The sequence below is a fragment of the Zingiber officinale genome, chromosome 11B, assembly GCF_018446385.1.
Source record: "Zingiber officinale cultivar Zhangliang chromosome 11B, Zo_v1.1, whole genome shotgun sequence".
Classification (NCBI taxonomy): Eukaryota; Viridiplantae; Streptophyta; class Magnoliopsida; order Zingiberales; family Zingiberaceae; genus Zingiber; species Zingiber officinale.
In genome coordinates this window covers 34,259,221-34,279,194 of record NC_056007.1, presented here as the reverse complement: position 1 = coordinate 34,279,194, position 19,974 = coordinate 34,259,221, and the positions used below count along the sequence as shown (strand labels likewise).

General features: G+C 38.5%; 1 protein-coding gene across 1 annotated transcript in view; it reads left to right on the top strand.

Annotated features, from left to right (window-relative positions):
• Window positions 1-2,428: 2,428 nt before the first annotated feature.
• LOC122033878 (indole-3-acetaldehyde oxidase-like) overlaps window positions 2,429-19,974 on the top strand; it is a 106,555-nt gene continuing 89,009 nt past the window's right edge. Inside the window, exon 1 of the mRNA XM_042593033.1 lies at window positions 2,429-2,626. Coding sequence (XP_042448967.1) covers window positions 2,429-2,626 — 198 coding nt within the window. The remainder of the gene's footprint in view (window positions 2,627-19,974) is intronic.

Here is a 19,974-nt window from a genome sequence, read left to right as displayed (position 1 = left end):
CAAGAAGTTAGAATAATGCTTTAGGGTCTCGGCCAAGGAAGAATAAAAAGGGTTAGATGAAATTTAGGATCTAACTATGCTTGTTTATGACTTCTCATGATATGTAACCTACTATATGATGCTAGTTAAATGTTTTCATGCTTTAGGTTGCACAAGAAGTTATTATGATGCCTTAGGGTTTCGGCCAAGTAAAAATAAAAGGGGTTAGAGGAAATGTAGAAACCTAATTATGCTTGTTATAATTCCTCATGATAAGTAACCCACCATATGATGTTAGTTTAAAGGTTTCATGCTTTAGGTTGTTAAAAGAAACCTAGACACATGCTTATAGGTTTCGGCCAAGGCTTGTGCATTAGGGTTAGAAACTTCTATATGCTTACCAAGAGTTTCACTTGCTATGCTATGTATGGTGTAAAGGTTTCATGCTTTAAATTGGAAAAAAAAAGAATAGAGTCATGCTTACATGTTTCGGCCAAGACAAGGAAACTATGTTAAGGAGCTACCTAGGGTTCCAAAGGGCCTCACATGTCATGCTAAATACTATGAGATATTAGGATATTGATTCCATGTTGTTATGTTGCTTGAAAACCCATGATTCATGCTTATATGTTCCATATAATATGAAATGAATTTCATGTCACCATGTTAATTGATATGTGCACTTATGACATCATGTTATGCTTACCTATGATATGTTATATGTATGTGTACTTATGATATCATGTTATGTTTTCCTTATGACATGCCATATGTTATGTGCACTTTATGCCATCATGTTATGCTTATGTAAGGCTTATGTATGATGAAAAGCCTAAGAGATGCTTCCCTTAAGTTGGGATTAAGAGCACTCTTCATGATATGACAAGAACATGATATGCTATGATATGACAAGAACATGATATGCTATGATGCGACAAGAATCATGATATGCTATTTTACTTTTGTATGGCTTGTACCGGGGATGGGCTCCTAAGTTGCCTCTAGGTCGATGGTCAAAGAAACGGGCCTAGTAAAAAGGGATGGGCTCCTAAGTTGCCCCTAGGTCGATGGTCAAGGAAACGGGCCTAGTTCCTAGTAGGTTCAAGATTAGCTACCTTGGATCTATTTAGGATGTGCGCAAATTCATGTATGTGGTACAAAGTCAGGCCCTCATGTTGAGATTATGTTTAAGTACCTATATGATATATGTTTTCAAAAGAACATCTCGCATCTACTCATTCATGCTATACGTTACATGTTTTCAAAAGAACATCTTGCATCTACATGTCTCATGATATATGATTTCTTATGCTTTAGAAGAATGCTCTATGGAGATATTTCATGTTATGTGATCTTTATGCTTTAGAAAAAAAATGCTCCCTTGAGATATGTTTATGATGCCTAGATGAATATGCTACTACCTTTTGATTATTCTCTCATATGTTATGCTTATGCTCTTTTGAGATATGCCTATGATACTTAAATGAACATGTCACTAATCTATGGCTAGTTTATGATTTATGATTTTGTGAGTAGGAAAGGAACTTACTAAGCCTATGTGCTTATAGTTTTATGTTTTCCTTGTACTGCAGAAAAGGGTAAGGAATGGCTACACTAAGAGGAGCAGCAGGAAGGGCAAAGATGTGTGTGGCAGTGGCATGGTGGAATAGATCCATTTGGGTTTCAAACTTATATGTATCTAAGTTGTGCATGAGAAACATGTTTTGACTTTATGCTTTTGATAATAACTTGAGCTAGTATGGACAGTTTATGCACTTATGTTCTTCTTGTTTCATGTTAATATGCTTATGATATCATGAATCATGTCTCAAATGGTTGATAGTAAATCAAGTTACATGCATGAATACTAGGATGTTCACATGTTATGTTAAAGGATTAGCTTGTTAGCATGTTTAATATGTGATATGATTATATTGTTCACATGTCATGTTTAGTTAATATGTTTATGATTAAATCAAAATTTTAAACCTCACTTCTGCTGCCATGATTTCATATGTATATATATGTGTGTTTGTATGATTCAAGCAAGTAACCCCGTCCCTCCCTTAGGGTAGTAGACGGGCGGGCGTTACAGTTTAGTATCAGAGCAAGTCTGCCTTTCCACTACACACACACATCAAGCCTCCATCCTGCCGCTCCAAATAAGAATTTCTATGCCTACTCTGTTTCTTTTATATAGGATAAGGAATGCTTTAATCTTTAATCTAAGTACGCATGCCTACTCTATTCCTTTAATTATGATAAGTCATAGTTTTACTCTAAGTATGCATGATGGTAAGGTAGGAATGATGATAACCTATGCTAAGCCTTGTTAGGAATGATAATAACCTTATGCTAACCTGGTTAGAAATAATGATAACTTATGCTAGCCTTGTTGTCATTTATGAAGATAAGCATGGCTAGAAGACATAATACCAGAGCCGATGAGATGGTACCCCCACCTGATCTGATGCATGTAGTCACTGAACTTCAGCGTCAGGTCACAGAACAACAGCAAGTGATTAATACTCTAATGAATCAGCAGGGGAACCCTGCCACCCCACCAGGGAACCAGAATGCGATGCTAGTCGTACCTACAGCTGCACCTGTACCACCGATAGGCCCAGCCCCAGTGGTTCGACAAGAGGTGTATCTAATTCAGTGGCAGAGGCTGAAGTCAGAGAATTTCTCTAGTAACTGCGAACCATGGGACGCTCAAGCCTGGTTCAAGACGGTGGAGAGCATTGTAGAGCTATTGGACTGGCCTGAACATGAGAAAGTCAAGTGTGCATCATTCTGTCTTACGGGAGATGCTAGAATGTGGTGGGACAGAGTTAAAGCGAAGAGACAAGTAAATCAAATGAGATGGACGGACTTCGAAACGGAATTTTTCGAAGAATTCTTCCACATGCGAGTAACAAACAAGCACTATGATAAGTTCACCGAGTTCTGGCAAGGTGACCTATCAGTTAATGAAACAGTGAAGAGATTCAACCGACTAGCGCGCCTATGCCCAGAGCTGGTCAGTACAGAAAGAGAAACGGTCAAACTCATGCTGAAGATGCTCAGACCCGAGATAGCTCTGAATGTGGCCGGCGGAGTTAATAGACCGCAGACTGCAGAAGATCTAATTAGTAGTGCCCTGATCACTGAACACTACTTGAAGGCTCTGAACGAGGGCAATAGTCAAGCCCAGTCAGGAGGCCAGAAACCTCAAAATACCAGAGCCAGCTGGAAAGGAAACCACAGTGGCAAGAGAAAGCAATGGAACGACACTAAGAGTGGTCCAGCGAACAAGCAACCCATGTACCCTCAGTGTGCCACATGTGGAAAGAAGCACCCTAGAATATGTTGTATGGGCACAAATAGATGCTACAATTATGGATTGGAAGGACATAGAGCCAAAGACTGCCCTACCCAGTTTCGGACGCCTCCTCAGCAGTATGTCTAGAACAGAGGTGCTCCCCCACAGTTACATCAGATACAGACTGCTATAGAAGGAACTTCGATAAGCCAAGGGAGATTGGAAGCTCCGGCTGTTAAGACGAATGCCAGGATCTTCTCCCTCACCAAGGAAGATGTGGCAAATGACTCTACGGTTATCACAGGTCAGATATTTATTTTCAGTCAGCATGCTACTGTATTATTTTATACTGGGGCAACGCACTCGTTCGTCTCCACACCTTTCACAAGGAAGATAGACATGCCACCCCAAGCCTTAGATTGCAAGTTCTTAACGACCCTACCTTCGGGAGAAGTGATGTCATCTACTCATATGTTGCGAGCCGCACCCATCAGAATTGCAGACAGAGAACTTTATTGTGATCTGATAGTGCTCGACATGCAGGATTATGATATTATATTGGGCATGGATTTCCTGAGCAAGTACGGTGCTTCGATAGAGTGCCATAGGAGAAAAGTGGTTTTCTGTCCAGAAGCAGAACCGACATTTGAATTTATCGGAGAGCCAAGGAAAGAAACTAAGAAATTCTTATCAGCCTTAAAGGCACAGAAGATGTTAGGCAGTGGATGCACTGGGTTTCTAGCACACGTGGTCGATACAAGTCAAGCAGAGGACTCGAAGCTGGAAGATGTCAGAGTGGTATGCAACTATCCAGAGGTATTCCCCGATGATCTACCAGGGTTAGCCCCCGATAGAGAAATCAAATTTGAGATCGAATTGATTCCTGGTACTAAACCGATCTCTAAAGCACCTTACCATATGGCGCCAGCTGAATTAAAGGAACTTCAGGAACATCTACAGGAGTTACTCGACAAGGGACTTATCCACCCTAGTCACTCTCCATGGGGAGCTCTGGTACTATTTGTGAAGAAGAAAGATGGATCTATGCGAATGTGCATAGACTACCGAGCACTAAATAAGGTGACGATCAAGAACAGGAACCCAATACCACCGATTGATGACCTATTTGACCAGTTGACGGGTGCCACTGTCTTCTCTAAGATTGACCTGAGGTCTGGCTATCATCAAGTCAAAGTCAAACAAGATGATATACCGAAGACAGCTTTCCGAACAAGATATGGACACTATGAGTTCGTAGTTATGCCCTTCAGAGTGACGAATGCTCCTGCTCTGTTTATGGATCTGATGAATCGGGTATTCTCGGTGTTTCTTGACAAATTTGTGATCGTCTTCATGTTAGTTAGAGCCCTAGAGCCAATCATATGATGATTGTTGTATGGACTCATTGTATCATATTCTTGTATATAAAGAAAGGCATTTGTTAATCGTTATTATGCTTACTTGTATTGGTGCCAAATAACTAAGTATAAAAGCGTCCTTGAGTAAAAGGTTCTTACCTATATCAATCGGTTAGTTGAATCGATAGTGAGATGATATAGGGAACACTACTCTTAATCATTCCTAGTAAGTATTAACATTCAGGGACAATGTTAATGCGACGAGACTAGCATGTAGTTCAACTCGATGACTTGATCTCGCAAGTTATGGATATGGAGATATCAAATTGACACATGGGTATGCATTGGAGAATGTATAATGAATGACCCGCCAAGAGAAAGTATCATGGATTGTTATATGCTTGTCATATACTTTCTCATGTGGCTATTAGTATGACTACTAGTCCTTGGACTTGAAGTCACCATGATTCCCTACATAAGGAGTTACGTACTTTGGCTTCGTCAAATATCACCCGTAACTGGGTGGACTATAAAGGCGATTACTGGGTATGTAATAAATTATGCGGAGGGATGTGAGTGATGTAGATTGGATCTATCCCTCCTATATGACGGGAGTGACATCGATATTCTTGATAAAGTAAGACTACGAAGTGCATGGCCATGCCCAAATGAGTCAATATGAGATATTGAGCTCATTTGATTGAGTGAGTCTACTTGGGGTTCAAGATTTAGATTGATTAGAGGATGACACGGTCTATACCTCACATTGATCAATATAGATGTCAAGGATAGAAGGACACTTGTCATATATTGTGAAGAGTCACAATTAGTAGTTACAAGGTGATGTTGGATCTCAACATTCTTATAACTTGGGTAGTAATGATGTGTTGCTAGATACCGCTCATTACTTATGCTTCTAAATGGGTTTAGGAGCATTGCCAACGTTATAAGAACCTATAGGGTTACACACAAAGGGCAATTAGTGTAACACCCACGAAATAATAAGCTATACCTATGGGTATTTTTCTTTTAGAATAAAAGGGAAATGGAAATAGAACCAAAAAGAAATAAAAAGAAAGAGAAGTTAAGGTTTGAACCTTGAACCTCCCACAAATGATAAAGTTAAATTGGTGTATAATAACCACTAGAATCATGAATGACTTATGAATAGAAAACAATGAAAATTATAGATAAGATAAAGAGTATGATTAAGTAAGGGAACAAGAGAAAAACAAGTGGCTTTCCTCCTCTTTCTCTTGGTTAAGAAAAGAAGCAAGCAAAGGACAAGTTGCCTTTTTCTTCCTTCTCTTGCTATTTTCATGGGAATGAAGAGAGTGAGAATATAGAGAAGGCAAGGGGATGAATGTTACGCTCCGCAAGTGTACGGAAATGTCGCAAGTAATATAAAAGATTATCGCATCCACAGGGACTGGAATAAGCACTAGAAATGTCTCAATGCGAATTAGCTAAACAACTATCCAATTGTTTCAAATGCAAAGTGAAGGTAAACAAATCTAATATTAAAGATCAACAAACAAGAGTTTAGTGTTTTGGGTTATGATAAGGGGAGATTATAGGAGTTTCGGTTTCTTTGTAATATTTCTTGAATGTAAATGGTTCACCAATTCTTATCCCTCAATTGCCAAACACTTGTAGAAAGTTGCCGGTTCTCTCTTGCAATAGATAACCGGCTAAGGACTGAGAAATGTATCTAATATGATCAATTAGACGTGAACCTACGTTGTCCTTACACAGAAGCGCACCTATTACTATGCCTTCCTCGGATATCAACATAGAAGCACACAACTTATTAATCTATCAAGATACAAGAAACTAATCACAAGATCCATCCTACTCTCTTGAATATTCCTATTTCCTCTTCAAGATTATCTCTCAAACGTCCTTACACGGGCTTGCACCTGTCATGTGGATCCCTCGGATGATCGAGTGAGAGTTTATCTTTACTAAGTCGACAAGAAATCCAAACAATCAATCAAGAATGAGAATTAAGCACAAATCACCATTAATCATTCAAGATCTAATTGATACAAGCAAGACAATGTCATTAAAACAAGAAATTGGCAAATCCATAAGAGATTACATCAATCCATCATACAAATACTCCCTTAATCCTAGAATACAAGATCTACTCCATGAATCGAGGAAGAATACCCGAAGAAATAAAGATTACAAGCATTTCTTAAATCCCCAATCCAAGAAACCAAGAAAAGGGGGAAAGAGAAAACTTATCTACGAAGAAGCCTCGTCTTCGGATCCAATCCTCGCTCCGGAGTCGAAATCGTCAAGAACTCCCCTCGAATCGCCCAGAAATCCTCCCAAGAATGGGAGGATACCACCAAATCTTGCCTTCTCCCAAAGGGGGAGAGATCCCCTTTCAATTCATGAAGGAGGGTTTAAATAGAGGAGGAAATCAGGCGCCACACGGCCCCATGACACGGCCGTGTGAGATTCACACGGCCATGTCCAGTTCCTTCTCTGCCAAAGCTGCACGGCCGTGTGACTCACATGGCCAGGACCCTTCTGTTCTCTGGAAATGCTACACGGCCGTGTGGTGCACACGGCAACCACCTGCTTGGCCTCTGGAAACCTCACACGGCCGTGTAGATCTACACGGCCATGTAAGGCATCTGCTCTAATTTCTTCAAATCAAGACACGGTCGTGTGAGATTCACACGGCCATGTCCTCTTCCCTTCCTGTTAAAACTACACGACCGTGTGTGGTACACGTCCTGATGCTCCCTCCCTTCAATTCCTTCCAAGCTTGTCCGAGGACGCATAATCTTCACCAATTTCGACTCCTGTGTACAGAAAATGCACAAAAAGCAGATTTCCGAACCAAAAGAGTAAATATGCTAAAAGGAAAGCTGGAAGTATAAAAATACATAGATCAAGCATGCTCAAAGTATGTAAATGTGCGTAAAAACATGCATAAAAGAGTATATAATCTACGTACATCACACCCCCAGACTTAAACCTTTGCTTGTCCTCAAGCAAAATGCTGCAGTCTAAATTCATATGTTCTATAACACATTCATAAAACCTAGTGCACTTTCCTAACTCTATCAAAAAGTTTCATTAACAAGCGTGATCATGGAAACAAGTAAAGTATGGTTCAAGCATAAGAATCTTGTGCACAGTGTAAAAGTAACTCAACACCCTTCAAGTTTCAATCCATGTCCTAGTCAAGTCGTCATCAAATTTGAATTCCTAATGTTTCCAGTGAAAGACAAGTAACCAGTGATAGGCACTTACTCACCATTCACTTGGTTCATATTTCTCAACTAACCCAAGGTCTCAAAGGTGTGCTCAATCTCAAGGGAAGCTAGGCAGTCATTTCCCCAGTAACCTAACTCGGTCTCAAAGGGGTGACTTGCTAGATTCTACTCATGACAACTGTTTTTTATATCCCTTATTTTTTTTTTTTTATAAGTGTTTGCATTGTGCAAAACTTATTCACAAATGTACTTTTAGCACACATGTTGGGATATTTTGATTTTTCCAAATGAGCTTTAATGATTTGATCCTCATCCAGTAACCAAAATGAAAGTTGAGAAATCACCATGGAAACCAAGTACTAAGCAAACAAGATGAATCATGACTATTTCAATGACATCAACTATTCAAGCATCAAGCACAAGTGTAGTGAAGATAAAATCCTTAAGGTTGAACCAAAACTAAAACTCATCACCATAAGATTCTTAGCTTATTAATGCTTCCCAAGTTAGAAAAAAGAACTACACAAAGTTTACTACTAGCATTATTCGAACATCATGAATCAAGACAATAATCGTGCTAACATTTCACTTGAATCCAAGAAAGCATATAAGTGAAGATTTGATGTTCTCAATTTTTTTTTTTTGCCATGATTATTTCAAAAACAAGAAAAATAAAGCAACAAGCAATGAAAATATGAACCAACATGAAAAACTAACAAAAACTAAAAACTGAAAACCAAACTAAACAGTACATGACACCCCCCCAGACTTAAACTTTTCATCGTCCCGATGAAATCAATATGGTGGAGGAGGTGGACGAGGGAAAGGAGGTCTACGACGTGGTTGGCCAATAGGAAAACTAGGAAAACCTGGAATCTCACCCAAGGATCTATGATACTCATATAAAGCATCTACTTGTTGGCTAGTAAGCATCATGCTCTGCATAAAATCTCTCATCCTAGCCTGATCAGTATCATAATCCTGCACAAACTCAGCCACTTGACCTTGAAAATTCCTCGTAAACTGAAAATGATTTTGTACCTCCCTAAACTGATCGTCAGATAAAGAGAAGCGCCCCTCCAACATTTTTCGTTGGGCATCTTGCTTCTCATGAAGTGATTCTAGAGACGTACGAAAATTTGAAAAATCAAACCTAGAAGATCCCGTGCCATATGCAAAAGAATGCCTAGCAGGCTCCATAAAACTAGAAGGCTGCGGATGTCCAGATGACGAGGGCTCATGATGTGGCTTAGTGTCTCCAGGTATAGAAGGGTTATCTTCAAAATCTAACTCAGAAATTACCCAATTAGCCGGGTTACGAATAGTAGTTCGTTCAGGAAAAGGAAGGGGTAAAGGAGAACCACTCCTCCTAGGAAACGCGAAACCGTTCTCATCCCGAACGATCATTTTCATAGCAAGACATGCATCAATGTCAATCATGTCATTACCATGAATTATTTCCAACCCATCAACATCAAGATTTAAATTATAAGCTATTCGGGTAATCAAACCACCAAAAATAATTGATCCCGATGATGCCCTAGCAGATCTTAATAAGGTTTGAACAAAATGAAAACCAGAATCAAATTCAACCTTATAAAGCATATCCCATAAAGCATAAAGCTCTATCTTTTTAACCACCCCATCACTCTCTCCCCTACCAAAAATAGTTTTACTCATGACTCTATGTAGATACCTAAAGATGGAGTTTTGCATATGGGAGGCCTTAGATCTTGAAGGCTCATAAGGTTGATCTAACCCAGTTATTACATTCCAAAAATGATTCCAATTAAACCTTGGATCAAACCTACGAGGGCTACCGGTGGTTAATCCAAAACAAGAATTAAAGTCACTAAATGCCCATAGAAATTCTTGATTCATTAGTCTAAATGAGATTTTTCCAAAATAATCATCTTCATTAGTAAAATCGACATCCAATGAACTTAAAAATTCCAAAACAAGACGAGGATATGTAGGCAAATGTGTGTACATAATATCACTCCAATCCAAAAACCCAATCATCAAATCTACATCTTCCCTAATTCCAAGCATATCAAGAACAGTTGGGTCCATATATCTAGTACACACTATCTTTCTATTGACAAGAATTACAAATCTAGTTACTTGATCATCATTTCTAAACACAATATTGAATTCATTGTCATTACCTTCGTTGCGTGAAGTCCTTTTGCCTTTGCCCTTCACTGGTTGTTTTCCTTTGTCCCTTGATGGCTCCTTCTCTTTGTCTCCACTGGATCCACCACCTCCTTTGCGAAGTTTCTTCAAAATGTTGGACATCTTGATGAGTTTAGATAGGGGAAGAATTATCTAGGGTTGGAAAAATGGAACTCAAAGAACAAAACTTCAAAGAGCAAAGATCTTAGGTTAGGAGAACAAAAAGTCCAAGTCTTAGAGAGGAGGAGAATCCGGATCTAAGAGATCTTGAGAGATTAGAGAGGAGTTTTTAAGAGATTGGGAGAGAAAGAGATGTTTTGGAGAGTTGGGGGTGTGCGGAACACGGCCAAGATCTGGCCGTGTAAGGTAGAAAGAAGACTTTAATAACTCTCCTACACGGGCCGTGCAGATCCACATGGCCTCCCCCTCTTCCTTCTCTGGATTCTTCGCACGGCCGTGTCTGGGACACGACCTCTCCATCTTCCTTCTCTGAATTCTTTGCACGGCCGTGTTTGGGACACGGCCTAGTCCTTTTTCTCCTCGGGAGATCCTACACGGTCGTGTCTGGATGACACGGCCCAAGCACTTCCCTTCTCTGCAACCTTTGCCTGGCCGTGTATAGCACACGGTCGGGCTCTGTTTTGCACCTAACCTGAAAACAAAATCAAAAGAATGCATCAAACTAAAAGAAATTAAAATACAAATCAAAACTAACTAAAAGAACCCTTGGGTTGCCTCCCAAGAAGCGCTTGTTTAAGGTCTTTAGCTAGACCAAACTTGATCATTCACTTCTTTTCCTCGCCCTTGGAGGACAGATATACTTTTCATTTTTGTTGGGAGATCTTCTCCCAACATCTTCCACCACATTGTCTCCTTCGTTTGGTGGCCTTCCATGAGGATGGAAATTCCATTCCTCAAGTTTATAAATTCTTGTCCTGCTACAAGCATTTAAAAGAGACGAGACATGGTTAGAGATATTAGATAAATCATATTCCAACCTTTCCTTACCAATTACCAAAGAAAGCTTATGATTTTTGTCATCAATTATAGCTCCAGCTGTAGCAAGGAAAGATCTTCCTAATATGATAGGAATCCTGGGGTCCTCTTCCATGTCCAACACGACAAAATCTGTGGGAATAACATTCCCATCCACCTCTACTAGCACATCTTCTATAATACCCAAAGGGTACTTGCAGGAATGATCGGCAAGTTGAAGTGTCATAGTAGTAAGTTTAATGTTTTTGAGACCTAATTTATTACAAATTGAATAGGGAATGAGGCTAACACTTGCCCCCAAATCACAAAAAGCTTTTTCAAAAAAATCTTTTCCTATGTTGCAAGGAATATAAAAGCTCCCTGGGTCCTTTAGTTTTGGGGAAGTGTTCTTCTCCAAAATAGCACTACATTCCTCACTAAGCGCAATTGTCTCAACCTCTCCTCTTCTTCTCTTGTTTGACATGAGATCCTTCAGGAATTTGGCAAATCTAGGCATTTGAAGAATAGCATCAATAAGAGGTACCTCTACACAAATTTCCTTAACTTTTTCTAAAAACTTGCCAAATTCTTCATCTTTCTTGAGCATTGTAAGTCTCTGAGGAAAAGGGACAGCTTTGCTCTGATGGTTCAGTGGAAGAGTCTCTTCAACCTTAATGGTACTCTCCTCATTAGCTTGAATCTGATTTGGTATAAGAGGAGAGAGCTCTTCTTCTTTTTGTATCCCTTTTGGAGCAGTCACTTGGGAGTCTCCCAAGGTTCGTCCGCTCCTAAGCTCAATTCTATTGCAATGCTCCATAGGATTCACATCAAGTTTTCCTGGAAGTTGTCCTGGTACTCTGGATGATGAGGAAGCTAGTTGGGCAATTTGACTATCCTGGATCTTTTGATGCTTTTCAGAATTATCCATTCTCTGAATGAGCTTTGCTAAATCTTGCTTCATTTCATTCTGACTTGAGATAATTTCTTCAAGCATCTTTTCAATATTTGACTTTGGTAAGCCTTGAGAAGATAGATGTTGAAAATTTTGTTGCCCAGCTTGAAAATTTAGTCTTGCCCCCATAGATGGTCCTTGATCTTGATTATTTCTATAAGAAAAATTGGGATGACTCTTCCATCCAGGGTTATAAGTATTTGAGTATGGGTTGTTCTGCCTTTGATTGTAACTCATGATTGCATCACATTGTTCCAGTTGATTGATTTGTGCAGTGAAAGCTCCCAATGGACATGAGTCATTTGAGTGCTCTGAACTCCCACATACTTCACAAGATGTACTAATAGCATTGACTATATTAGCACTAGTCCCCATATTCTCAAATTTCTTTGTAAGAGCATCTAATTTTGCAGACAAAAGAGTGGCTGCATCTACATCAAACTTCCCTGATGCTTTAATTGTTGGGTTTACAGAAGAATAGCCACCACTTCTTTCATTTGCCCATTGATGATGATTTTGTGCTACACTGTCAATAATTTCTTCAGCTTCATCTAAACTTTTATTCATAAGTGCCCCTCCAGCAGCTGAATCAAGGGACACTTTGGTATGATAGTTGATACCATTATAAAAAGTGTGCAACACTAACCATCTTTCCAACCCATGATGTGGGAATTGTCTGAGCATACTATTATATCTATCCCATGCTTCAAAAAGAGATTCTGAGTCAGTTTACTTGAATCTTGCAATTAAATTCCTCATATGAGCTGTTTTGCTTGGTGGATAGAATTTATCAAGAAACTGTTGCTCACACTGCTCCCAAGTGGTGATGCTATTAGGGGCCAAAGAATTCAGCCATTGCTTTGCCCTATCTCTTAAAGAAAACCCAAATAATAATAATCTAACTGCTTCTAAAGGAACTCCATTCATTTTCATGGTACCACATATTTCATAAAAGACCTCTAAGTGTTGATTGGGGTCTTCATGAGGTCCTCCACCAAATTGGTTCTGCTGCACCATAGATATAATTGCGGGTTTGATCTCAAAGTTATTAGCTTCCACTGAAGGTCTTGAAATACTAGATCGAAAACCTCTTGCATAAGGTGCTGCATAATCCTTGAGTGGTCTATTCGCCATGTTCAAATGTTCTTGTTCTTCAATTTGCCTTTGCAGAATTCTTCTTTTATGGAAAGTTCTGTCAATCTCAGGGTCAAAAGGAAAGAATTCCCTTGCAAAGTTAGATCTTCGCATACACAAGAACAAGATAGCAAATGACAATTCAACAGAAAAAGAAAAATAAAAGAATCAAAAATGCAGAATTTAATTTGTACAAAAAGAATTAACAAGAAGTAAAAGTTATACAAGAAAGTAAAAATAGAAATCTAATGATTAGTTACAACTATGCAATATGAAAGGAAAACAAATGTTATGTTTAGTCTAACTCAATTGATAATTCCTAATGTTATAGCGCAGTCCCTTGTAACGCTCCGCAAGTGTACGGAAATGTCGCAAGTAATATAAAAGATTATCGTATCCACAGGGACTGGAATAAGCACTAGAAATGTCTCAATGCGAATTAGCTAAACAACTATCCAATTGTTTCAAATGCAAAGTGAAGGTAAACAAATCAAATATTAAAGATCAACAAACAAGAGTTTAGTATTTTGGGTTATGATAAGGGGAGATTCTAGGAGTTTCGATTTCTTTGTAAGATTTCTTGAATGTAAATGGTTCACCAATTCTTATCCCTCAATTGCCAAACACTTGTAGAAAGTTGCCGGTTCTCTCTTGCAATAGATAACCAGCTAAGGACTGAGAAATGTATCTGAATATGATCAATTAGACGTGAACCTACGTTGTCCTTACACAGAAGCGCACCTATTACTATGCCTTCCTCGGATATCAACATAGAAGCCCACAACTTATTAATCTATCAAGATACAAGAAACTAATCAGAAGATCCATCATACTCTCTTGAATATTCCTATTTCCTCTTTAAGATTATCTCTCAAACGTTCTTACACGGGCTTGCACCTGTCACGTGGATCCCTCGGATGATCGAGTGAGAGTTTATCTTTACTAAGTCCACAAGAAATCCAAACAATCAATCAAGAATGAGAATTAAGCACAAATCACCATTAATCATTCAAGATCTAATTGATACAAGCAAGACAATGTCATTGAAACAAGAAATTGGCAAATCCATAAGAGATTACATCAATCCATCATACAAATACTCCCTTAATCCTAGAATACAAGATCTACTCCATGAATCGAGGAAGAATACCCGAAGAAATAAAGATTACAAGCATTTCTTAAATCCCCAATCCAAGAAACCAAGAAAAGGGGGAAAGAGAAAACTTATCTACGAAGAAGCCTCGTCTTCGGATCCAATCCTCGCTCCGGAGTCGAAATCGTCAAGAACTCCCCTCGAATCGCCCAGAAATCCTCCCAAGAATGGGAGGATACCACCAAATCTTGCCTTCTCCCAAAGGGGGAGAGATCCCCTTTCAATTCATGAAGGAGGGTTTAAATAGAGGAGGAAATCGGGCGCCACACGGCCCCGTGACACGGCCGTGTGAGATTCACACGGCCATGTCCAGTTCCTTCTCTGCCAAAGCTGCACGGCCGTGTGACTCACACGGCCAGGACCCTTCTGTTCTCTGGAAATGCTACACGGCCGTGTGGTGCACACGACCACCACCTGCTTGGCCTCTGGAAACCTCACACGGCCGTGTAGATCTACACGGCCATATTAAGGCATCTGCTCTAATTTCTTCAAATCAAGACACGGTCGTGTGAGTTTCACACGGCCATGTCCTCTTCCCTTCCTATTAAAACTACACGGCCGTGTGTGGTACACGGCCTGATGCTCTCTCCCTTCAATTCCTTCCAAGCTTGTCTGAGGACGCATAGTCTTCACTAATTTCGACTCCTGTGTACAGAAAATGCACAAAAAGCAGATCTCCGAACCAAAAGAGTAAATATGCTAAAAGGAAAGCTGGAAGTATAAAAATGCATAGATCAACCTTGCTCAAAGTATATAAATGTGCGTAAAAACATGCATAAAAGAGTATATAATCTACGCACATCAATGAATTGGGACACTTTTCATCCTCATTGGGAATAAATAGGAATGAGAGAAGAGAAGGGAAAGAAAGTTTGGTTAATTCTTCCTCCTTCTTCTTCCTCCTCCTTTTCTTCTCCTTCTTCCTCCTCCACCGAGATCTAAAGCTCTATCTCTCATCTCCGAAATCCAAGCTAAGGTTTCCTTCCTAAGGAAACTAGCTCACAAGAAGGAGTCCTCAAGACCTACTCCTTACAAACAAGAGAAAACAAAAGGAAGAACAAGAAGGGGGATGCTTTCTTCTTCCTCTTCACAAGGGTACCATCTTCCTTAGGAAAAACAAGCAAGAGGATGTAAGTATCCCCTCACCTGTGGTTCAAGTTGTTTATGTGTTTTCCATGAGGTTAGAATGCTTAAAAACTTAGGGTCACTTCTTGAACTTTCGGCCAAGACATGAATACAAGATTTAGAGAAGTTTAAGACCTAACTAAGCATGCTCACTATGTTATTATGACATGTATCCTAGGATAGAAGGTTAGTTAATGATCTTATGCTTGTATGCTTACTTAAAACTTAGATCCATGTTCTTAAACTTTCGGCCAAGGTGTAAATAAAAGACCTAGGAAGGCTTAAGACCTAAACTAAACATGCTCACTATGTCCTTATGACTATGATAAGAGATTAGTTTAGTGTTCTTATGCTTGTAGGTTGCTTAAAACTTAAATTCATGCTCATAAAATTTTCGGCCATGATAGAAATAATTGGCTAGGAGAGGTTAAAAAAATTTAGTCTACCATGCTCATAACTTGCTTTATGATATGTTATGAAGAGTACCTAATGTTGCACACTTGTATGTTGATTGGAACCTAAATGCATGCCACCTTAGGGAATTAGGGTTTCGGCCATGATAGGAATGAAGGCCTAGAAGTGTAAAAAAAAAAAATTTAAGCTATCATGCTCATGACTTTCCTTATGAAATGGTATGAAAGTTTCTTAGTGTTTTATGCTTGTATGTTGCTTGGAATCTAGATGTATTGCACCTTAGGGTTTCGGCCATGATGGGATTTAAGACCTAGGAGAGCTTAAAAACTTAATCTAACATGCTCATGACTCTCCTTATGGCATGATATAAAGCTAACTTAGGGTTATCATGTTTGAATGTTGCTTGAAATCTAGATACATGTCTCTCTATGGTTTCGGCCATGATGAGTTTTAGGGTCTAAGGAACCTTAAAATTAAATATAGCATGCTCATGATTTTCCTTATGATATGATATGAAGTTAGCTTGATATTCTTACTCTTGTATGTTGTTTGGAACTTAGTTTCATGCCCCAAAGTTTCGGCCACAACCAAGTTAAAAGGCCTAGGAAGCTTAGAACCTAAACTAAATGTGCTCATAATGTTCTTTATGATTTATGGTATGAAATTGGTTTAGGGTTCACATGTTGTTATGTGGTTTATAACCTAGAACTAGGCATGATAACTTTCGGCCATAACAAGACCAAGGACCTAGGAAGCTTAGAACCTAAACTAAATATGCTCATGAGGTTCTTAATGATTTATGATATGAAATTGGTTTAGGGTTCACATGCTTTTATGTTGCTTGTAACCTAGATCTAGGCTTGGAACTTTCGGCCACTACATGGAATTAGGGTTAGAGACCCAATTATGATTTTACTATGTGTCTCACATGCTATGATATGAAGTAGGAGATGCTAGTTAATATTTTCCATGCATGATTATGTTCCTATGATGTATTATATGCTCATTTATGTGTGTTTATGAACCTTGCATGATAATAACTCTTATGATGTGTTTTAGGCTCAAGTATGCATGCTTTATGATATGACAAGTAATATGCTCATTCATGTATGCTTATGAACCATGTATTATGATGACTCTTATGATGTGTTATATGCTCAAGTATGCATGCTTTATGACATGATAAGTAAGGACCTAAGAGTTGCTTCCCTATTAAGTGGGACTAAGAGCACTCTTTATGATATGATAAGTAAATGACTAAGAGTTGCTTCCCTATGAAGTGGGACTAAGAGCACTCTTTATGATATGACAAGTAAAGACCTAAGAGTTGCTTCCCTATTAGTTGGGACTAAGAGCACCCTTCATGATATGATAAGTAACTATGACATGTTATTTTACTTTGTATGGCTTGTACCAAGGGTGGACTCCATAAGCGCCCCTAGGCCGACGGACTATGAACGGGTCTAGTTAAAAGAGATGAGCTCCTAGTACGCCCTTAGGTCGACGGTCGTAGTACGGACCTAGTTCCCTAGTAGGTTCGGGGCTAGCTACCCTGTCCTAGGGATTGTGCGCATTTATGTATATATGTGGTACAAGCTGGGACCTCATGTTGATATTATGTTTAAGTATTTTATGATATGTTTTAAGATATCTTGCACATGACATGACACATGTTTTAAAAGACATCTTGCATGATATAATAAGTTATGATGTGATATGCTCTTATGATTTATATGACATGATGCTGTTTTATTTATGATATGATATATCATGATGTTTCTTTATGATATGATATGCTCTTATGATTTATATGACATGATGCTCTTTTATTTATGATATGATATACCATGATGTTTCTTTATGATATGATATGCTCTTATGATTTATATGACATGATGCTCTTTTTATTTATGATATGATATAGCATGATGTTTCTTAATGATATGATATGTTACGATGCTCTGTTTTCATGATATGATGTTTAGATGATTATGTCTCCATTGTTATATGCTTATGTGATTATGATATGAAATGTAACGCCCCGCCCCTTCCTGCTCAAGCTGACGGGGGTTACTTATCTCCTTTATTCTTATCTTATCTTACTTATTTGCTTGTTAATAATCCTCTCTACTTAAAACAGCGGAAGTCTTGTTTATAGTATATATTTTTTTTAAACTTTTCTTTTACTTCTCAATCATCATCACTAACTACCTGTCACATAAAGTCACATAGTATGCTTAACATAAATTTAAGCCATAATACTAATAAGCATGATGAAATGTCATGAAGTTATGAAAGAATGACATAAGCATAATTCTTATTAGATAAAAGCAGGTCTTTCTCTTTTAGCCGAGCCACTACTACACGTCCATCTTGCCCCTCCTGCTGCTCCCTTAGTACATCCATTCCTTGCCTTTATCTGTGGTACAAGGAAAGTAAGTTATGAGCACACAAGGCTCAGTAAGATCCTTCCTACTCACAAAAACCGTAAAGCATAACATAAAGACATAAAGCATAGCATATTCATAGACATAAAGCATAAAGATAACTCATCATATCATGTATAGAAGCATCATAGCGTAACATAATCGTAAGGTATCATGACATATCATAAAGTGCATCCTAGCATAACATAACATAATCATAAGTATCATGGCATATCATAACATAATCATAAAGTGCATCCTAGCATAACATAACATAATCATAAGTATCATGGCATATCATAACATAATCGTAAAGTGCATCCTAGCATAACATAACATAGTCATAAGTATTATGCGAGATGACTTTCAAAACATGTATCATGAAAAATATATGCAACATGTCTTTTGAAAACTTATTACATACATACTTAAACATAATCTCAACATGATTAGGGCCCCGGCTTGTACCACATACATAAATGCGCGCGTCCTATGTAGGTCCAAGGTAGCAAGTCTCGAACCCTACAAGGCATACATACTAGGCCCGTTTCTTAGTCCATCGACCTACGGGCACTTAGGAGCTCATCCCTAACGAGGCCCGTTTCTTAGTCCATCGACCCCGGGGCGCTTATGGAGCCCACCCTTGGTACAAGCCATAAAAAGTAAAGTAGCATGTCATACATATCACAATTCTTATCATATCATGCATATTTATTTCCTTTCATATCATGAAGAGTGCTCTTAGTCCCAACTAATAGGGAAGAAACTCTTAGGCATAACATAAAGCATACATAATTGGGCACACAACACATCATGAATTTGGGCACCAGCACATCATGATCGCATGTATAATTGGGAAAACAGCACATCATGAAATTGGGCACAAAGCACATCATAAACGCATGCATAATTGGGGACACAGCACATCATGAATTTAGGCACATAACACATCATGAGAGTCATCATCATGCATAGGTCATAAGCATACATAAATGAGCATAGAAGGATAGCATATTCTTATCATATCATGAAGCATTGCATGTGAGACACATAGAATTTCATAATTGGGTCTCTAACCCAAATATCATGAAGTGGCCGAAACATGTAGTTGTTGACTAGGTTAACAAGCACCATAAAACATATGAACCCTAAATCATTATCATATCATATATCATAAGGAACATCATGAGCATGTTTAACATGGGTTCTAAGTTAAGCTTTTATTCTTGTCATGGTCGAAACCTAGCAAACATGTTTCTAGGTTACAAGTAGCATGAAAGCATGGGGACCCTAAATAAATATCATAACATATATCATAAGGAACATCTTGAGCATGTTTAGTTTGGGTTCCAAGCTTCCTAAGTCTATAAACATGTCATGGCCGAAACTTATCAAGCATCACATTTGGTTAAAATCAACAAACAAGCATGTGAACCCTAAACTAATATCATATCATATACCATAAGGAACATCATGAGCATGGTTAGTTTAGGTTCTAGGTTTCCTAACACTACAAGAATTTTTGCATTCAACAACACCCAATAGACAACGCTTTTTAATAAAAACGTTGTCGTTCTTTGTTTTACAACGCTTTTAGTGAAAAGCGTTGTCTATGGTATTTACTTTTTACTAAAGACAACGGTTTTTAATGAAGTGTTGTCTTTAGTGTTGTTGTTTATGGTCAAAGACAACATTTTTTTAAAAAACGTTTTTTAAAGTGTTGTGTATGTTTCCCCTAAACTC